The sequence below is a fragment of the Taudactylus pleione genome, unplaced genomic scaffold (genome assembly GCF_031769625.1).
Source record: "Taudactylus pleione unplaced genomic scaffold, aTauple2 ptg000652l, whole genome shotgun sequence".
NCBI classification, from domain to species: Eukaryota; Metazoa; Chordata; class Amphibia; order Anura; family Myobatrachidae; genus Taudactylus; species Taudactylus pleione.
The window spans coordinates 9,056,324-9,078,522 of NW_028285054.1; the positions used below are offsets into that span (position 1 = coordinate 9,056,324).

The window sequence follows — 22,199 nt, forward strand, 5'->3', positions numbered from 1 at the left end:
TTCAGAGTCGGTCGAAGCGACCGCACGGGAAAAGGGGCCGGATTTGCAAATGATGCACTCGCATGTTGCGTCCCTAAGTTCGGATCGTTAGCTGCCCGACCAAGGGGAGGAAGCGGCCGGAAGATAAAAAATACGCCCCCTTCTCGTACGCATTACACGTCATCTCCGGCCATATAAGGATTAATCGAGACCATCGGCACTGGTCGTAGAGCTTAAGGTTGACCATACCCTCTCTTAAGCTCTACGATCATGTCAGTGTAAAAACCTCCCATGTCACATGTGCCATGACGCTACTTTGTTAATTATGCACTCCCATAAACCGTATGCACACCCATAAAACGCTGTTCGCATAATGAGGCACGCCTGCGTTCGGAACTCCACTCCCCGGTTTTCAAGCACCATCCCGTTACCACCCACAAACGCCTCAATCTGTCACTCAAACTACCGACCTGGCTCTGTTCAAGGAGAGAGAAATTTTTGATCGTAGCGGCTAGTTTGCGCACGCGCATTGTGAACTTTCAAATGCGCAGTTTAACGAACATCGGAGGCGTACGACCGTGCGGCCGCTTCGACCGACTCTGAATGAGGTCCTCAGTCTCTTTTACATACAAACCTTAAATAGAAAGCCAAATCCCATCATGAGGTAAGAGGGAGGGAGGAAATTCTTTTTCCCTAAAAATAAAAAGAAACACAAATAAGTTCCAGATGTTCAAATGTGACAACCGTAACCCCAAAGTGCCCTAGTAGCCTACACACAGTGAAATAAGCCAATTTTTAGAATGAACCTATATTTATGATTAGTCTATAAATTCACTAAGAACTAGAGACATCACTGAGGCATGAGGCACCCAGCCCATACAATAGCTTCCTGCTACGAGTGTAGGCAATAGATACACTTTAACGTGCATCTGCCGCCTACGCACAATGGCGGCAGCCATTTTGTGTGGCGAGTTATCGATTCACCAGAACCTCATGAAGACAAGCCAGGTCTCATGAATATTAGCCCCAGTGACATCAGCTCTCGGATATGTGGGGGTCTCAAGCTCTAGGATATGGAGGCTGGCTGCCAAAGCATGACAGAAAGGGTTCCCTCACCTCTGATCATAAAGCTCCCAGTTGTCAGGTATTCCCCAGTTGGAGCGGTCTTTGACACCTGAAAGGGGAAAAAAAAAAAAAAAGGATGAAAATGTAGGATTTCAATTTATCAGGTGACAAGAGACCCCCCCCCCCCCCTACCTCATGCTTTCTAGTAAAGCAGAATTAAGCACACAAAGACATGTGAACATTACCTGATTATGGTAAACCCACCAGGCACTTGTAATAACACGGGCGTCCCAGGCAGCACTATAGCAGACGGCCATTGTGCCAGCTTCAGTTAGGGTACGGGGTGGTACCGGCTCACCTAGGTCGAAAATAGTCAAAACAAATGAATGAGACAGGGTGAGATATGGAGGTCTTAGTATGGTGAGCCTATCTCCTACACACAGTGGGAAGGCCGCTTATCAATTCTCCTAGGAACAGTCACATGTCAGAGGCAAGATGGCTGCATTTGTTTAACCAACAATATGGCTGGCCTGTCTCCATCGTGTGTAAGCAATCACCTCATTTGTAAATGTTACAATACTCGCTTATCTTTACTAGGACTCTCATCATTTAGAATTGGGGAAAAGCGGACACTAGGCGACAAAGACTTTGGGCCTGATTCAGAGCTGAACGCTCTGACCAGAGCGCTCGCTCTGAATCAGTGCCCTCCTCCCTGAAAATGGAGCGGCCTCCTGGCCGCTCGCATGGCTGTCGGTGACCACCTACAGCATATGCGAGCGGCCAAAAAGATGGTCGCGACCATCGGACTTGCGACGGAGACCCTGCGGTAGGGTCTGGAGTGATTTTGGCAAGCCCTGGAGTGATTTTGGCTCTATCAGAGCCAAAATCACTCCCACTGACATCACTAGTGATGTCAGTGGGGCCGGCCTCAGACGGTAGGCGTTCCCATGGGAACGCCTCCGTCTCGCAGGCACGCCCCCGGCACGCCGACCAAAGGGGGCGTGCTGTCAATCAACATCGACAGCACGCCCCCTTTGGTGCGAGACCCGGAGCGATGGTGAGCCCGTCGCACGACGGAGCTCCCTCCGTCGTGCGCATGCACAGTGGGGACATCGATCCGCTTGCGAGGGGTCTGAATGACCCCCTTTGTTCAGTTTTGTCAAATGCAGTAAAACAGTAATAGGTGAGGAAAATGGGGGCGTCAGAGCTTTATCTCTGATAACCACTAAATCTAGCATTAATAAGACATAGCTCTATTATATTTTATATATATTATACCCTCAGCCCGCGATGGAGCACAGTCCTCTCCGGCAATGAAACGTCTGTCATTCATAGACTCTCTGTGTAATTATAGTTACCAGAGACAGATATATACTGGGAGAGATCCTATCCGTGCACACTGTGTAATACCTTTGGGGTTCTTAATGACACAGCTGGTTGCTCCGTGCAGGTCAGCGTGAACGTATACATCACCTATACACACAGGGGACATCAGTCAATATATAGTAAAATACCTATGCACAAAAGACAGAAATGACAATGTGTGTTATATATCGGTATAGTGTGATGAAGCCAGATGTCACTTGTGTCTACAGATCAACATGGGCCCGATTCTGATGTGGAGGCGATGCCGATATTTTCAACTGCGCAGGCATTTAAGTAGCTAAAAGTTGCGCAGCGCAGGCGTCCCATGGTGTGTACAGACAGACGCTGTAGTGATAGAGCTGCCCAGTCTCAGAAATATATAGGGCGTTCCCAAGCGGTGACTGGGAGGTGGCTGTGCGGACGCACGGAGATGCGCTGTCTTATGTGCGTGAAGCGGGAGTGTGCAAATTCAGACTCTTCATCCCCCGCTTAGGAGACCATACTCGGACGGAGAATCTGCACCTAGCATGGGGCTGGTGCAAGTTTCAGTGGTGCGAGCAATGGCTGCTTCTACAGACGCTCAAAGTGGGCGTCTCAGTCCTTGCACAGTCACACACCAGGGGAAGGGCTGATACCAGCATTAGCATATAGCCACATACACACAGCTGTACACCAGGGGAAGGGCTGATACCAGCATTAGCATATAGTCAGACACACGGCAGTACACCAGGGGAAGGGCGGATACCAGCATTAGCATATAGTCAGACACACGGCAGTACACCAGGGGAAGGGCTGATACCAGCATTAGTATATAATCACAGACACACGGCTGTACACCAGGGTAAGGGCTGACACCAGCATTAGCATATAGTCACAGACACACGGCTGTACACCAGGGGAAGGGCTGACACCAGCATTAGCAAATAGTCACAGACACACGGCTGTACACCGGGGTAAGGGCTGATACCAGCATTAGCATATAGTCACAGACACACGGCAGTACACCAGAGGAAGGGCTGATACCAGCATTAGCATATAGTTATAGACACCCGGCTGTACACCAGGGGGAAGGCTGACACCAGCATTAGCATATAGTCACAGACACACACAGCTGTACACCAAGGGAAGGGCTGATACCAGCATTACCATATAGTTACATACACACGGCTGTACACCAGGGGAAGGGCTGACACCAGCATTAGCATATAGTCACAGACACACACGGCTGTACACCAAGGGAAGGGCTGATACCAGCATTAGCATATAGTCACATACACACGGCTGTACACCAGGGGAAGGGCTGACACCAGCATTAGCATATAGTCACATACACACGGCTGTACACCAGGGGAAGGGCTGATACCAGCATTAGCATATAGTCACATACACACGGCAGTACACCAGGGGAAGGGCTGATACCAGCATTAGTATATAGTCACAGACACACGGCTGTACACCAGGGGAAGGGCTGATACCAGCATTAGCATATAGTCACAGACACACGGCTGTACACCAGGGGGAGGGCTGATACCAGCATTAGCATATAGTCACATACACACAGCTGTACACCAGGGGGAGGGCTGATACCAGCATTAGCATATAGTCACAGACACACACGGCTGTACACCAAGGGAAGGGCTGACACCAGCATTAGCATATAGTTACATACACACGGCTGTACACCAGGGGAAGGGCTGACACCAGCATTAGCATATAGTTACATACACACGGCTGTACACCAGGGGAAGGGCTGATACCAGCATTAGCATATAGTCACAGACACACGGCTGTACACCAGGGGAAGGGCTGATACCAGCATTAGCATATAGTCAGACACACGGCTGTACACCAGGGGAGGGGCTGATACCAGCATTAGCATATAGTCACACGGCTGTACACCAGGGGAGGGGCTGATACCAGCATTAGCATATAGTCAGACACACGGCAGTACACCAGGGGAAGGGCGGATACCAGCATTAGCATATAGTTACATACACACGGCTGTACACCAGGGGAAGGGCTGATACCAGCATTAGCATATAGTCAGACACACGGCTGTACACCAGGGGAGGGGCGGATACCAGCATTAGCATATAGTCAGACACACGGCAGTACACCAGGGGAAGGGCGGATACCAGCATTAGCATATAGTCACAGACACACGGCTGTACACCAGGGGAAGGGCTGATACCAGCATTAGCATATAGTCACATACACACGGCTGTGCACCAGGGGAAGGGCTGATACCAGCATTAGCATATAGTCAGACACACGGCAGTACACCAGGGGAACGGCGGATACCAGCATTAGCATATAGTCAGACACACGGCAGTACACCAGGGGAAGGGCGGATACCAGCATTAGCATATAGTCAGACACACGGCAGTACACCAGGGGAAGGGCGGATACCAGCATTAGCATATAGTCACAGACACACGGCTGTACACCAGGGGAAGGGCTGACACCAGCATTAGCATATAGTTACAGACACCCGGCTGTACACCAGGGGGAGGGCTGACACCAGCATTAGCATATAGTCACAGACACACGGCTGTACACCAAGGGAAGGGCTGATACCAGCATTAGCATATAGTCACAGACACACGGCAGTACACCAGAGGAAGGGCTGATACCAGCATTAGCATATAGTTATAGACACCCGGCTGTACACCAGGGGGAGGGCTGACACCAGCATTAGCATATAGTCACATACACACACGGCTGTACACCAAGGGAAGGGCTGATACCAGCATTAGTATATAGTTACAGACACCCGGCAGTACACCAGGGGAAGGGCTGACACCAGCATTAGCATATAGTCACAGACACACGGCTGTACACCAGGGGAAGGGCTGACACCAGCATTAGCAAATAGTCACAGACACACGGCTGTACACCAGGGGGAGGGCTGACACCAGCATTAGCATATAGTCACAGACACACGGCAGTACACCAGAGGAAGGGCTGATACCAGCATTAGCATATAGTTATAGACACCCGGCTGTACACCAGGGGGAGGGCTGACACCAGCATTAGCATATAGTCACAGACACACACGGCTGTACACTAAGGGAAGGGCTGATACCAGCATTAGCATATAGTTACATACACACAGCTGTACACCAGGGGAAGGGCTGATACCAGCATTAGCATATAGTTACAGACACACAGCTGTACACCAGGGGAGGGGCTGATACCAGCATTAGCATATAGTCACATACACACGGCTGTACACCAGGGGGAGGGCTGATACCAGCATTAGCATATAGTCACAGACACACACGGCTGTACACCAGGGGAAGGGCTGACACCAGCATTAGTAGTGTTCCCGCTAGGCTGTTTTAGCGGGGCGCGGCGCCCTGCCCTCCTTCTGGAGGGCAAAAAGCACCCTGCCCTCCAGGAGGAGGGCAAAAAGCGCCCTGCCCTAACAGCCTGCGGGAGCCGTTCTCACCCGCGGGACGCAGTGTCCCGCGGGTGGACAAACATGCGGTGACCCGGTCACCGCCGGGGAATAGACGCCCGGCGTCTATTCTCCCTTTCTGCAGCGCTTGGGGGCTGCCCGGCATGTCCGTAAGCGCCGGGCACGCCCCGAAGTATGACGAAAAGGGGGACGCGTCTTATAGACACGCCCCCTTTTCAGACACGCGCGCACAACATTGCCCCCTCTAGCTCCGGCGCCCTGCCTGCCGCCGGAGCTAGAGGGAACACTACATTAGCATATAGTTACATACACACGGCTGTACACCAGGGGAAGGGCTGATACCAGCATTAGCATATAGTCACATACACACGGCTGTACACCAGGGGAGGGGCTGATACCAGCATTAGCATATAGTTACATACACACGGCTGTACACCAGGGGAAGGGCTGATACCAGCATTAGCATATAGCCACATACACACAGCTGTACACCAGGGGAAGGGCTGATACCAGCATTAGCATATAGTCAGACACACGGCTGTACACCAGGGGAGGGGCTGATACCAGCATTAGCATATAGTCACACGGCTGTACACCAGGGGAGGGGCTGATACCAGCATTAGCATATAGTCAGACACACGGCAGTACACCAGGGGAGGGGCTGATACCAGCATTAGCATATAGTCAGACACACGGCAGTACACCAGGGGAAGGGCTGACACCAGCATTAGCATATAGTCACAGACACACAGCTGTACACCGGGGGAAGGGCTGATACCAGCATTAGCATACAGTCACAGACGCACGGCTGTACACCAGGGGAGGGGCTGATACCAGCATTAGCATATAGTCACAGACACACGGCAGTACACCAGGGGAAGGGCTGATACCAGCATTAGCATATAGCTACATACACACAGCTGTACACCAGGGGAAGGGCTGATACTAGCATTAGCATACAGTCACAGACACACGGCTGTACACCAGGGGAAGGGCTGATACCAGCATTAGCATATAGTCACATACACACGGCTGTACACCAGGGGAAGGGCTGATACCAGCATTAGCATATAGTCACAGACAGGCCCGCCAAGAACCGTGGCGGGCCCCGATAATAGGGGTGTGGCCTAATTGCAGGAGGCGTGGCCACGCCCCCTTGTCGAGAAAAATAAAAAGAAGATTTGCAGACACACGGCTTACACCAGGGGAAGGGCTGATACCAGCATCAGTATATAGTCGCAGACACACGGTTGTACACCAGGGGAAGGGCTGATACCAGCATTAGCATACAGTCACAGACACACAGCTGTACACCAGGGGAAGGGCTGATACCAGCATTAGCATATAGCCACATACACACAGCTGTACACCAGGGGAAGGGCTGATACCAGCATTAGTATATAGTCACAGACACACAGCTGTACACCAGGGGAAGGGCTGATACCAGCATCAGCATACAGTCACAGACACACGGCTGTACACCAGGGGAAGGGCTGATACCAGCGTTAGCATACAATCACAGACACAGGGGTGTACACCGGGGGAAGGGCTGATACCAGCATTAGCATATAGTCAGACACACAGCTGTACACCAGGGGAGGGGGCTTATACCAGCATTAGCATATAGTCACATGACTGTACACCAGGGGAGGGGCTGATACCAGCATTAGCATATAGTCAGACACACGGCAGTACACCAGGGGAAGGGCGGATACCAGCATTAGTATACAGTCACAGACACACGGCTGTACACCAGGGGAAGGGCTGACACCAGCATTAGCATATAGTCACAGACACACAGCTGTACACCGGGGGAAGTGCTGATACCAGCATTAGCATATAGTCACAGACACACGGCTGTACACCAGGGGAAGGGCTGATACCAGCATTAGCATATAGTCACAGACACACGGCTGTACACCGGGGGAAGGTCTGATACCAGCATTAGCATATAGCCACATACACACAGCTGTACACCAGGGGAAGGGCTGATACCAGCATTAGCATATAGCCACATACACACAGCTGTACACCAGGGGAAGGGCTGATACCAGCATTAGCATATAGTCACATACACACAGCTGTACACCAGGGGAAGGGCTGATACCAGCATTAGCATATAGCCACATACACAAAGCTGTACACCAGGGGAAGGGCTGATACCAGCATTAGCATATATAGTCACAGACACAGGGGTGTACACCGGGAGAAGGGCTGATACCAGCATTAGCATATAGTCACAGACAGGCCCGCCAAGAACCGTGGTGGGCCCCGATAATAGGGGTGTGGCCTAATTGCGGGAGGCGTGGCCACGCCCCCTTGTCGAGAAAAATAAAAAGAAGATTTGCAGACACACGGCTGTACACCAGGGGAAGGGCTGATACCAGCATTAGCATATAGTCACAGACACACAGCTGTACACCAGGGGGAAGGGCTGATACCAGCATTAGCATATAGTCACAGACACATGGCTGTACACCAGGGGAAGGACCGATACCAGCATTAGCATAAAGTCGCCAACGTGACTACAGCAAAGATACTAGAGCGATTGCAGCAGTGTGCTACTCTAAATCAGTTTGTGTGTATATTTGAACACAGCGATTTTCAACCTTTTTCAACTTGAGATATTAAAATTGCCAAGGCACACCATCTGGCAATGCGGTGTGCGTGACCTATGAAAAACTTACATACTGGCTCCCACATAAAATAATAATAATAAAAAAAAAAAAAAAAACACACACTACCCTGGCAGCCCCCACAAGAATAAAAAAAACACTACATTGACCTCCACAGGAATAATATACACATGCATTGGCCTCCACAGAAATAAAACACACACACACACACTGGCCTCCACAGGAATAAAACACACACGAATAAAAAAAAACACACATACATTGGGCTCCACAGGAATAAAACACACTACATTGGCCTCCACAGGAATAAAACACACTACATTGGCCTCCACAGGAATAAAACACACATACATTGGCCTCCACAAGAATAAAGGTGCGCACACACTAGACGATATATCGTATGATCCGGCCGATATCGGCCGCATCGTACAATATATCATTCACATCGTCTAGTGTGCACTATATCGTGTACGATGCGCGCTCCTGCGTATCGTCAGTGACATCACCCCTTGAACCTGCATTCAGGTCCAACGGGCGATATAGTCAGCGAGAGCCATACTGCCGAATGCAGCTTTGCCCCCGCCGTCGTGATGTCGCTCCATAACATCGGCAAGTGTGTATGTCAGTGATTCCCAAACGTTTTTGAACCACGGCGCCCTAGAGTAACAGCACTGTTTTCACGGTACCCCTGGGCCAAATGTTTGTTATTGGGAAATTCAGAAAAAAATTGTAGTAAAGTGAAATAAATTGTGTGCTTACCTGTCATCCTTAGGCTCAGTTATGTGGTGATGGACAGGTTTGTGCTTCTGTTTGTCCACATATTTACATTACATTGACCATAAATAATTTGATTTGGTGCTGGACCACCAACCTGAGGCACCCTGCAAGTGTCCCGAGGCACCCCAGGGTGCCACGGCGCACAGTTTGGGATCCACTGGTGTATGCACTTGCCGATGCCGGGAACCCACACTGTGTCCCGTCACAAGACAGGTCGGGTGGGTACACATCGTTAAATGTGTACTCAGCCTAAAATACAATACATTGGCCTCCACAGGAATAAAACACAATACATTGGTCCCCACAGGAATAAAACAATACATTGGCCCCCACAGGAATAAAAACACACTACACTGGCCCCCACAGGAATAAAAACACACTACACTGGCCCCCACAGGAATAAAAACACACTAAGCTGGCCCCCACAGGAATAAAAACACACTAAGCTGGCCCCCACAGGAATAAAACGCACACACTGGCCCCCACAGGAATAAAACGCACACACTGGCCCCCACATAAAAAAATAAAAATGTAAATTTTTCTAGCCCTACTTATCCCTCATTGGCTGGGGGTGCACACAGTGCAGAGCTGTCAGCAGGGTCTAAGCTCTGGCTGGCTGGCTACGCGGCGTGCGTGACCTGTGATGTCACGCCACCGCGCCTAGACCGGTCACGACCCGGGCGTGCCTGAGACTCCCAGAATAGCTCAGCGGCAGCGCTGCCCGGTCCACAGTACACTAATCTGACCGGCGGCTCTGACACCGCGGCACACATGACAACCGCTCGTGGCACACTATAACACACACACACATTATATAACAAAGCAGAACAAATATCCCTCTAATTGATCATTCCTGAAAACTTATACCTGAGCCGTAAAAGGAAATTGGAGAAGAAAGGTGGCCAGTGTGTAAGGGAGGTCACTCACCTGAGCGCAGGTATCTCTTCACAATCATCTCATTCTGTTGCTGATCTCTCCCGGCGATCACCAGGTAATTTTCAGAGCTTATGAACCACAAGAATTTCTCAAACCTGGAGATAACCAGCACAGTGTGAGGTAACACTGACAGGACAAACCTTACAGCAGCACAGATGGGATAGTGCATGTCCGGTCTCTATACACATTATGCAGTTAAGGGGGAATTGTGTGATCTTACCAGTACACTTTCCTGGCCTTCTGAATGGTGCTGACAGTCTGCACCTCCTTCAGCGTCTGTTTGGTTTTCTTCTCTGCTGACTTGAACGCCTGTTATAAAAAACCACACAAGATATATTCTGACATATGAGAGGATAATTGGGAAATTGCTGTTACCCCCACGGCTGCGACTCCGGGTGGTCTGGAGTCCGCAGCCGAAGACACTTACCCTGTCACCAGTGCTGCGGCCACCGGCGCTGGAGCAGCAGTGGGGACGTCCTTATAGGACGCCTCTCACTGCCCACTTGTTACTAAAAAAAAAAACCCTGTAAATAAAACAAAATAAACTAAACCGCTGGGGACCACCTAAACCAGCCCCCCCTAAAACTGGTGCCCAGCTTCTGCCAGCAACAAACTCAAACTGGGATATAGAGGAGGAGCCTGGGCACTTGGGAAATTACAATTAACTGTTTGGTGCCCAAACTCTCCTCTCCAGGCTATACCCAGAGTGATTCCTGTGCCCCCTAGTGGAGGAAAAAGAAAGTATGTTTGCTCAATTCAACTACAACAGCCAATCTCTGTACAGTGTGTGGTCCCACCCAAGACAAAAATAAAAAACAAAGGTGGGGCTTCACCCGACAGGAAGGGAATTCAGGTCGGTACCTTCCCTATTGAAGCATGTGAGTCAGTCAGCTGACCCTTAAATTGCTGAGTGACATGTGCAGATGACTTTCATTGCCAAGGATCCCAGCAACCCAATGACATCTGTGCATCGTAAGCGACTATATTACCAAGGGGACTCAACATGCCAGACAAATTGCAAATTCCACTGCAATCCAACTGGCCTCCTTAATGTATTCCAGTGTGGGCACTAAGTACAACAGAGATAAAATAAAAACCCATTAACCATTTACTAAATGCTGCGTTCAATTTGTGATAGAAACTGCACCTAAGAGAGGCAAAAGTATATTTTGAGCAGTCATCGAAAACTAGGTAACCTAGACAAGACCCAAAAAGTGATAAAGAGAAGTTTTGATGTTCGTTGGGAATAAATTTAGCCCCCCGCCTTCCACTCGAGACCAGGCACTTATCTCACCTCATGGTAGTAACACCCCTTGTGATAATGTCTGTAAAAGAGCTACATCAACAGAAAATGTACAGTATGTACTAGATCCCCCATTCAACTCGAATAATAGTTTCAAGCCAACCTTCTCTGCCGCTTCCACGGTCTTCTGAGTTTTCTTGGCTGCATGTCTCTTGTGATCATAGTACCTACAATTACATGGTAGACACAATAACCTTTCGTGTTGCATGGACATACAGGCCGGCATTCAATTCCTGAAGATGAGCGGCCGCGGCATTCAGCTGCGCTGACCCCCCCGGTAGTACGGTAAAGCAAAATGACAAATTTAGAGCATCTACTCTACCTTTTTCAAACACTACCAATCTGCATCCTAAGGGTCCGATGTGTTTTGTCGACAGTCATTATATAGACACCATAATGTCGACAGGTACAAAATGCCGACATCAAATTTTAAGCCTAACATTTTTATTGTAGACATTTTGCCCGTCATATGTTGACATTTTAACGGTGTCGACATTTCCTATGTCAACATTTTCCAGGTGGTCACATTTTAACCATATCGACATAATGACATTATGGTGCTAACCTGTTGACATTGCGAGTGCGATATGAGTAAATCCCACTGCTAATACTTTTAAAACATGGCAGCAACCGGCCACCATATCTGACCCATTTGCTCAGTCAAAAACCTCTTCTACCGGAATACTTTCCAACCCTTAACTGTCTTTCTTATACATTCACGACTTACAGATCCTGACAAGCTCAATTGGGAGGAGAGATAGGGAAGAAACCACTGACCCTGAGGAACGGGTACAAATCCTATTTAATCCTCCTAAACCAGAGGTTCCCAAACGCAGTCCTCAAGGCACCCCAACAGTACAGGTTTGAGAGATATCCATGGTTGAGCACAGGTGGTTAAAGCAAATTGTTTGAGGTAACAATTAAGTGGTCAAAAATGGATCTCCTTAAAACCTGGACTGTTTTGGTGCCTTGAAGATTGAGTTTGGGAACCTCTGTTCTAAATGCTCAATTTGTTGAAGTCAGTGAGATTATCTGTTAGCACTAATATTGATGGTACCTTTCACCTACGATTAAACACCACCAATCCTCCTAAATCCCTCTCCTCTCTGATGGCATGCCTGTGGATCTGAGGGCACTCTGGGCCTGATTCAGACCCGCTCGCAAACGGGTCGATGGTGGAGCATTGCGCACGAGCCCTGGAGCAAGTGAGAAATTCACTCGCTCCGGGGCTCTCTACAAACGGGGCGGCTGTCGATGTTGATCGACAGCTCGCCCCGTTTTGTAGGCGGGTCGGCGGGGTGGCTGGCCAAACGGAGGCGTTCCTTCGGGAACGCCTGCCGTTTGAGGGCGGCCCTACTGACATCTCTCGTGATGTCAGTAGTGAGCTTCCTGCTCTATTAGAGCAGGAAGCTCACTGGGGCTTGCGGGAACAAGACCCTACCACAAGGGTCTCGTCACATGTTTGATGGTCGCAACCATCACCTGGCCACTCGCAAAAGCTGTGGGTGGTCACCCACAGCTTAGCGAGCGGCCAGGAGGACGTGTCCAAAATAAAAAGCGCCCACCCTTATTCAGAGCGAGCGCTTGCATTACTGTAACCTGTATTACTCAATACTATTTTGCAACATCAGCCAAATCACCTTATATTGTGTGGGGTATATCTCCTGTATTCTACATAATACCGCAAACAAATTACTATTCTATGGATCTCCGTCTACTCTTCAAGTCTTAAGTAAAATACTAACCCCCCCCCCCCTCCTCGACGCACATTTTCTCTCTCCAGTGACCTCATCCCCTCACTTTTATTTCCTTTTTTCACCCCCACCCATCCTTTAGTCATCTCACTGCTAAGGTATGTATATGTATTGTCACAGTATTTTCCTACGGTCATATTGTGCAGCCCGCCTCATACATGTATGTTATTTATACCCTTTTAAGTATCTTATTCCCTCTTCCCCTGCTTCCCTTTGTTACCCCTTTGGGTTATATAGTTGACAAAAAAAACACACACCAACGAGAATACCTAAATTTGCTGTGTAGAATAAATTGATTATCAAGCGCTATTTTCTATGCTGGTTTTGATAAATAAAGTTTATATAAAAAAAAATCATGCATGAATTCTGTCATCACATAAAGCCACCAAGCCTGAAATGAATAATACTTATTTTACGCACTTGTTGAATAAAACCACAACGATCCCATGTATGGCGTCAGTCATACCTTAGTGCACAGGTTTTCAAACTCGGTCCTCAGGATCCCAAACAGTGCATGTTTTCCAGGTCTCTTCACAGAATCACAAGTGAAATAATTAGCTCCACCTGTGGATCTTTTAAAATGTGTCAATGAGTAATGAATACACCTGTGCTCCTGCTGGGTAACCTGGAAAATGTGATCTGTGTGGGGTTCTGAGGACAGAGTTTGTAGAATATTACTAGGATTTACTAAGGCAGTGGTTCTCAATGTTTCATGATACATTTGGGCCCTGGGCTGGAGGCAGTATTTCATTGTAGGCCGTATTGGACAACATGACAGCATGTCAGTCAGATACTGCACAACGCATTTCACCGACTTACTTTTTGGCATTGGCGTATGCCGTTAAGCTCAGGTCTACATCCACCAGCATCGGTTTGTTCTTTTGGGTCTTTTTTGGCTGCTGTTTGTTTTTGCCTTTTTTCTTCTTTCCTTTTGGTTCATCTATATCCGGTTTCTCCTCTTCTCCTTCTTCCTCCTCTTCTTCCGAAACTACATACGGGTTCCTGGAATCACAGGAAACTCAGATGGGCTGGCACAATGGGAATTAGTACATGGTCCGAATAGACACATTTGTGCTAAATTCTTTAGATTCATTGACACAGTGTCTATTGGAAATACTCTTCTAGGCTAAATACATCCTATTATTACAAGAGATTGTTTTAAGTAATATATATATTTTATGTGATTTAATATGATTAATAAATTGAATATTGAGTTCTAAATGGATTGTCTAATAGCTTATGAATTCTGCCCTGTAGTACATAGATACATGATGCAGGTTACATTAGCACCCCTTTATTTACTTACTGATTTAGTTTGCAATATGCTGTATTTGAAAAGTTATCACATAAGAAAACATTAGATCTGATAACCCAACTGGTAATTGTAATTGGCAGGAAGGTGAATATTGGAGTCATTTCTATAGAAACGAACTTCTAGGCTGCGTTCGCACGTAGCCTGCCGATGTTTGCAATGTGCGCATGCGTATAAGACTTAGTGCGCAAACCAGTCAATGTGATCGGAAACCGTTCGCTCACAGCGCATAGACACCACGCTAGGACGAGCCTTTTGTGGGTGGTGACTGGGGATGGTCGATGGAAACGGGGGTGTGATGGTGCGAATGCAGACGTGTCTGAGCGTCTTAGCGCCATTTTAGAGGCGTGCATAATTAAGACGCAGCGTCATAGTACACGTCACATGGCTGAATTACACACTGAAGCGCTCGCAGTGCTTGTGGTAGGGAATGGTCAGCCACAAGTGCTGCGTATGGGTCCGATGTTACTGATTGTTGCATACACTTCCTAGAGATGACATGGGAAAGTGGGCATCTTAAGACAGGCTGGGGAGCGTCTTAATACACACCGCGATCGCACGCCATGACATAGTGAGTGTGCTAATGCCTTGCGATCATGGGATTTGCATACTTTGGCTGCGTGCGAATGCATCTAGCGAGCGGGTCTGAATCGGACCCTTAGAGCAGGAACATAGATCACTATGGGGGCTATCAGGTACCTGAACAACATTATAGAGTAACAATGTATATTTCAAGTGCACAGTCTGGTATCTGACATTAGAGGAGGGGATGGCGCCCTCAGGCAGCGGTGCCAACTGCGGCTCTCCCCTGTATCCCTGTGAGTCAGTCCAACACTGGCCATCTACCTCGACAGCATGGTAATATGGATTATACATATAATGCACACTTGTGCCATGTATCTCAGTAGCATAGTGATATGATATATACATATAATGCACACCTGTTCTATGTACCTCAGTAGCATGGTGATATGATATATACAAATGTAAGGCATGAATATGATATGTACATATAACGCATACTTGTACCATGTACCTCAGTAGCATGGTGATATGATATATACATATAATACACACATGTGCCATGTACCTTCAGCAGTATGGGTGATATGATACAGCAACTTGGTAATTTTTCCATTTGGAGGCCAGCTTACACACTCTGAGCTTTTATGGATAGGCTCTGAAGATCGGAGTACCAATGGCGTCTGGGCCAAGCTGGAGCTACCAACAGAACATTGCCCCCATTTTGCTTGAATTTCCGAAGGGCCCGAGGAAGAAGAGAGACTGGGGGGAAGAGGTATGCCAGATAGAAGGTCCACTTCACTGACAAGGCGTCTACAAAGGCTGCTTCGGGATCCCTTGACCTGGACCCGTACACCGGAAGTTGTGGTTGTGTCGTGAGGCCATGAGGTCCATGTCCGGTAGGCCCCATTTGTCTACCAGGAGCTGAAAGACCTCTGGGTGTAGAGACCATTCCCCGGCGTGCACGTCGTGACGGCTGAGGAAATCCGCTTCCCAAATGAGAATTCATGGGATGAACCTGCGGAGATGGCCGGGACACGACGTTAGGCCCATGTGAGAATGCGTGACACTTCTGCCATTGCTGACCGACTTCGAGTGCCTCCCTGGTAATTGAGGTAGGCCACTGCCGTGGCATTGTCAGACTGTACTTGTACTGGCCTGCCCTGAAGAATGTCCTGAGCCAGAGTGAGGGTTCTGTAGATGGCTCTGAATTCTAAGAAGTTGATTGGAATCCTGCCGAGGGGATCTTACCAGAGTCCAGTGACCCGCCAACACTGGAAGGAGTGCTAGCAGGTCACTGCACCCCGGCCTTGGAGGCTTGTGTCCATGGTGAGGAGCACCCATTCCGAGATCCAAAAAAGGCGACCTTTAAGTGGGACGTCTGTAACCACCAGGAGAGGGACAGGCGAACTTCCGGAGAGAAGACCAGCATCTGGGAACTAATTAGATGAGGTAGCCCATTCCACCTGGAGAGGATTAGGTGTTGTAGGGACCTGGAGTGGAACTGAGCGAACTCCACCATGTCGAAGGTGGATACCATGGATCCCAAGGTCTGCATTGCTGAGTGAATTGACACTTGGCGACTGTTGAGTAACCTGTGCACTCGGTGCTGCAGTGCGGAGATTTTGTCTGCTGTCAGGAAGATTCTCTGAGCCCGAGAATCCATAAGGGCTCCCAGCCATCCTTTGCGAAGGGGTCAGGGAAGACTTTTTCCAGTTGATCAACCAGCCGTGTGTTTGTAGAAAGGTAATGGTTATCGGAAGATGGCAACGAAAGACCTCTGGAGAGTGTGCTAAGAGCAAGAGGTCATCCAAGTATGGGAGTAGTCCGATCCCTTGACGACGAAGGTGGGCCGCCATAACTACCATGATCTTGGTAAAAACCTGCAGAGCTGTAGAAAGCCCAAAAGGCAGTGCCTGAAATTGGAAATGTTGCTGTAGGACAGCAAACCGGAGATACCGCTGATGGGAGGGAGCTATAGGTACATGTAGGTAAGCGTCTTGAATGTCCAGAGATGCCATAAAGTCCCCAGGTTCCATAGCTAGGACAACAGAGCGGAGGGTTTCCATACAAAACCTGGGCACCCTGATAAACTTGTTCAGAGACTTGAGGATGAGGATAGGCCGATGAGACCCATTGGGCTTCTGAACCAAGAAAAGGGTGGAATAACCCCCCTTCCCATGCTGTGGTGAGACTGGAAGTATTACCCTAGAGTGCAACAAGGACTGAATGGCTGTTTGGAGGAGCAGGGCTTGCTCGGGTCTGATGGAGGGCCTTTGTAAAAGAACTGCTGGGGGGGCCATCTCAGGAATGAGAAGATGTACCCTTGAGAGACCACTTCTTGTACCCAGGTGTCTGTTGTGGACTGTTTACGCCAGAACTGGGCGAACTGAAGAAGTCGGCCTCCCACCCTGGAATCCCCCAGGGGGAGGCCCGCCCCGTCACTGTTAGTGACAGCTCTTTGGATCTCATATTGAGAGTCAGTAACTGATTCAAAATGCAAATGTCACACCTAGAATCAACTCCAGACCTTTTACCTGCTTAACTGATAATGAAATAACGAGGGAATAGCCCACACCTGTCCATGAAATAGCTTTTGAGTTGATAGTCCCATTACTTTTGGCCCCTTAAAAAGTGGGAGGCACATATAGAAATCGTTGTAATTCCTACACCGTTCACCTGATTTGGATGTAATTACCCTCAAATAAAATCTGAAAGTCTTCAGGTAAGCACATCTTGTTTGTTTCATTTCAAAGCCATTGTGGTGGTGAATAGAGGCCAAAATATGAAAATTCTGTCAATGTCCCAATATTTATGGACCTGACTGTACCTCAGCAGCATGGTGATATGATTTATATATATAATGCACACTTGTGTCATGTACCTCAGCATCATGGTGATATGATGTATACATATAATGCACACTTGTGTCATGTACCTCAGCATCATGGTGATATGATACATACATTTAATGCACACCTGTGCCACGTACCTTAGTAGCATGGTGAACTCATACATATAATGCACACTTATCCCACGTATCTTAGCATCATGGTGATATGATATATACATACAATGCACGCTTGTCCCACATACCACAGCAGCATGGTGATATGTTATATACACATGTAACACATACTTGTACCACGTTATATACACATGTAATACACACTTGTGCCACGTACCTCAGCAGCATGGTGATATGTTATATACACAAGTAATACACACTTGTGCCACGTACCTCAGCAGCATGGTGATATGTTATATACACATGTAACACACACTTGTGCCACGTACCTCAGCAGCATGGTGATATGTTATATACACATGTAACACATACTTGTACCACGTTATATACACATGTAGTACACACTTGTGCCAGGTACCTCAGCAGCATGGTGATATGTTATATACACAAGTAATACACACTTGTGCCATGTACCTCAGCAGCATGGCAATATGATGTATACACATGTAATACACACTTATGCCTCGTACCTCAGCAGCATTGTGATCTGATTTGACTCCAGCTTCAGCTCTTTGATTGTGAGAGCAACAGGGTCTTCCTGAACTTGTGCCTCCTTAACAATGACCCCAATCTCAGTCCAGTCAATCTGATTGGCCAGTGCACTGCACACGACTTGTAATGCCCGATCGACAATGTCCAGGTTCATCTCAATGAGCTCTCCTTTGGCTTTGTCAATTTCCTACAGAAAATATGAGATATGGTAAGAACTTACCTTTGTTATCTCTATTTCTACGAAGTCCATAGGGTTCCACAGGATACCTTGGGGTATAGGTGATGACGTCAGGCATCGGGCACCATAGAGTTAAGTTTCAGCCTCCCAGGATGCACTAGGGTCCCCCTCCTATACCCCGCCCCCGAGCCAAGGCATCTCAGTTAGGTACCAAGCCATAGGCCGGAGGAGGAGAAGGAAGAGAGAGAAGAAAGATCTGGACACACACAAGAATCTCATTCTCACCAGAGGGAGACGGAAAAATCGGTGACCAGAGTAAAGCCCATCTGCACAACAGGTGCGACAGGGCGGGAGTCCTGTGGAACCCTATGGACTTCGTAGAAATAGAGATAACAAAGGTAAGTTCTTTCCATATCTCATATTTTCTACTTCAGGGTCCATAGGGTATCCACAGGATACCTTGGGGATGTCCCAAAGCAGTATCCTTTAAGGGTGGGGGCGCTCCTGTGCTGAAAGTAGAATCCGCCGCCCGAAGGAAGCATCCTGAGAGGCAAAGGTGTCAAACTTGTAATACCTCACGAAGGTATGGACAGAGGACCACGCAGCAGCCTTGCAGATCTGGACTGCAGAGGCACCACGTCGAGCTGCCCACGAAGGACCCACAGACCTAGTGGAATGAGCCTTCACAGAAGGAGGAACCGGCAGGCCTTCATGAAGATAAGCTTCAGAAATAGCCATACGGATCCAGGCTGCCAAAGTTTGCTTTGAAGCAGGGCAACCCTTTTTACGGAAGCCATAGAGGACAAACAAGGCGTCCGACTTCCTAAACGAAGAAGTGCGGTCAACATAAGTCCTTAAGGTCCACACAACATCCAAAGTGGCCTCACCCACTGAAAGGCCAGGTGAGTTAAAGGCCGGAACAACTATTTCCTCGTTAACATGAAACTGGGAAACAACTTTGGGAAGAAATTCAGGACGAGTGCGTAGCACTGCCCTGTTCCCATGAAAAATCAAGAAAGGGGGTCTACAAGAGAGAGCCCCTAAATCAGAAACACGTCTGGCCGAAGCTATGGCCAGAAGGAAAACAGTCTTAGCTGTTAGCCATTTAAGATCCACTGAGCCCAGTGGTTCAAACGGCGGTCCCTGGAGAGCCCTCAGGACCACAGCCAAATCCCAAGGCGCCACAGGTGGAACAAAGGGTGGCTGAATGCGCAGAACACCTTGCATAAAGGTGCGCACATCCGGGATTGTAGCAATCCTACGATGGAACCAGACAGACAGGGCCGAAACCTGCACCTTCAAAGAAGCAAGGCGAAGCCCATGGTCTAGTCCCGCTTGCAGGAAGGCGAGAACCCGAGACAGACGAAACTCCTGCGGTGCATAACCTCTCGGCCGACACCACGGGAAGAACGTATGCCACACGCGATGGTATATTCTCGCGGAAGACGGTTTCCGAGCTCTGAGCATGGTACGCACTACAGAGCTGGAAAACCCCCTGGACCTTAACATGGCTGTCTCAACAGCCACGCCGTCAAAGACAGCCGAGTCAGGTCCGGGTGAAGACAAGGACCCTGTGACAGAAGGTCCGGTCGGAGCGGCAACCGCAGAGGACTGTCCACGGACAGACCTTGAAGGTCTGAGAACCAGTGCCGTCTGGGCCACACGGGAGCTATCAACAGGAGCGTCGTCCTTCCTGTTTGAATTTCCGGATTACCCGTGGAAGAAGGGAAACCGGAGGAAAGAGATAAGCAAACCGGAACGTCCACCGGACGGACAGAGCATCCACCAGAGATGCCTCTTCGTCTCTTGTGCGAGACCCGTACACCGGCAACTTGTTGTTGCGCCGGGACGCCATGAGGTCGATCTCTGGAAGACCCCACCTGTCCACCAGCAGTTCAAAAACGTCCGGGTGCAGGGACCATTCCCCCGGATGAACGTCCTGGCGACTGAGAAAGTCCGCCTCCCAATTTAGCACTCCCGGGATGAAGACAGCTGATATGGCCGGAAGATTGCGCTCCGCCCATACCAGGATCCGAGACACCTCTACGAGAGCCGCCCGACTTTGGGTTCCTCCTTGCCGGTTTATGTAGGCCACGGTGGTAGCGCTGTCCGACTGGACCTGCAATGGGTGACCTTGGAGAACCCGATGTGCCTGCTGGAGAGCGTTGAAAACCGCTCGGAGTTCCAAGATGTTTATTGGAAGCTCTGCTTCTGCCGGAGTCCACCTGCCCTGGAACAAGTGTGGACCCGAAATTGCTCCCCAGCCCCGAAGACTGGCGTCCGTTGTCAACAGGACCCAACTCGCCACACAGAACGGACGACCCTTGTTGAGATGGGTCATCTGCAACCACCAGGCAAGGGACAGGCGAACCTCCGGAGTGAGCACTATCGTCTGGGATTTTAGAGACTGAGGCAGTCCATTCCACTTGGACAGGATCAGGTGCTGCAGAGGTCTGGAGTGAAACTGGGCATATTCCACCATGTCGAATACCGACACCATGGAGCCCAGTAACCTCATTGCCGAGTGTAGAGACACCCGGCGGCTCTGCAGACAACTGCGCACCCTCGACTGTAAGGCAGAGATCTTTTCCCCCGTCACAAAGATCCTTTGCGGTCCCGAGTCCAATAAGGCTCCGAGGTGCAGAATCCGCTGAGACGGGACCAGGGTGGACTTCTGCCAGTTTATTAACCAGCCGTGCTGTTACAGTAGCGCAATGATCAGGTCCAAGTGGCGCAGAAGGAACTACGGAGATCCTGCCACTAAGAGAAGGTCGTCCAAGTACGGCAACATGCGGACTCCCTGCAGCCGCAGGGAAGCCGCCATGACCGCCATCACCTTGGTGAAAACACGTGGTGCTGTCGCCAGGCCAAAAGGCAACGCCCGGAACTGAAAGTGGTCGCTGTGGATTGCAAACCTGAGGAACTGCTGATGGCGCAAAAGAATAGGGACATGCATGTAAGCGTCCTGTATGTCCAATGACACCATGTAGTCCCCAGGTTCCAGCGCCAGAATGATGAACCGTATGGTCTCCATCCGAAACTTCAGCACCCGCAAAGACTTGTTGAGAGCTTTGAGGTTGAGAATCGGACCAAACGACCCACTGGGTTTCTGCACCAAAAAGAGATTGGATAGAAACCCTGGCCCCTCTGTGAGAATGGAACCGGCACTATAACTCCAGCCTGGAGCATAGTGTGCAAGACCTTCCGCAGCTCCGTGGCTTTGTTCCGGTCTGATGGTAAACCCGTGGTGAAGAATCGAGCCGGGGGTCTGTGCCGGAAGGAGAGGGCATACCCGTGTGAGACCACCTCGAGAACCCAAGTGTCTGTCGTGGTGACCGACCAACACCGGGCGAACTGCAGCAGGCGGCCTCCCACTTTGGGATCCCCCAAAGGGAGGCCCGGACCGTCAGGCCGCAGGCTTGTCATCTGGC

The 22,199-nt window shown here is 49.3% G+C and overlaps 1 protein-coding gene across 1 annotated transcript in view; it reads right to left on the reverse strand.

The window, feature by feature from the left end:
• NEMF (nuclear export mediator factor) overlaps positions 1 to 22,199 on the reverse strand; it is a 58,883-nt gene that overhangs the window by 22,609 nt on the left and 14,075 nt on the right. The window contains exons 13-21 of the mRNA XM_088455329.1: positions 18,569 to 18,777; positions 14,056 to 14,238; positions 11,586 to 11,649; positions 10,400 to 10,488; positions 10,171 to 10,274; positions 2,455 to 2,517; positions 1,290 to 1,402; positions 1,096 to 1,153; positions 614 to 672 (exon numbers count right to left, since the gene is read on the reverse strand). Coding sequence (XP_088311455.1) covers positions 614 to 672; positions 1,096 to 1,153; positions 1,290 to 1,402; positions 2,455 to 2,517; positions 10,171 to 10,274; positions 10,400 to 10,488; positions 11,586 to 11,649; positions 14,056 to 14,238; positions 18,569 to 18,777 — 942 coding nt within the window. The remainder of the gene's footprint in view (positions 1 to 613; positions 673 to 1,095; positions 1,154 to 1,289; positions 1,403 to 2,454; positions 2,518 to 10,170; positions 10,275 to 10,399; positions 10,489 to 11,585; positions 11,650 to 14,055; positions 14,239 to 18,568; positions 18,778 to 22,199) is intronic.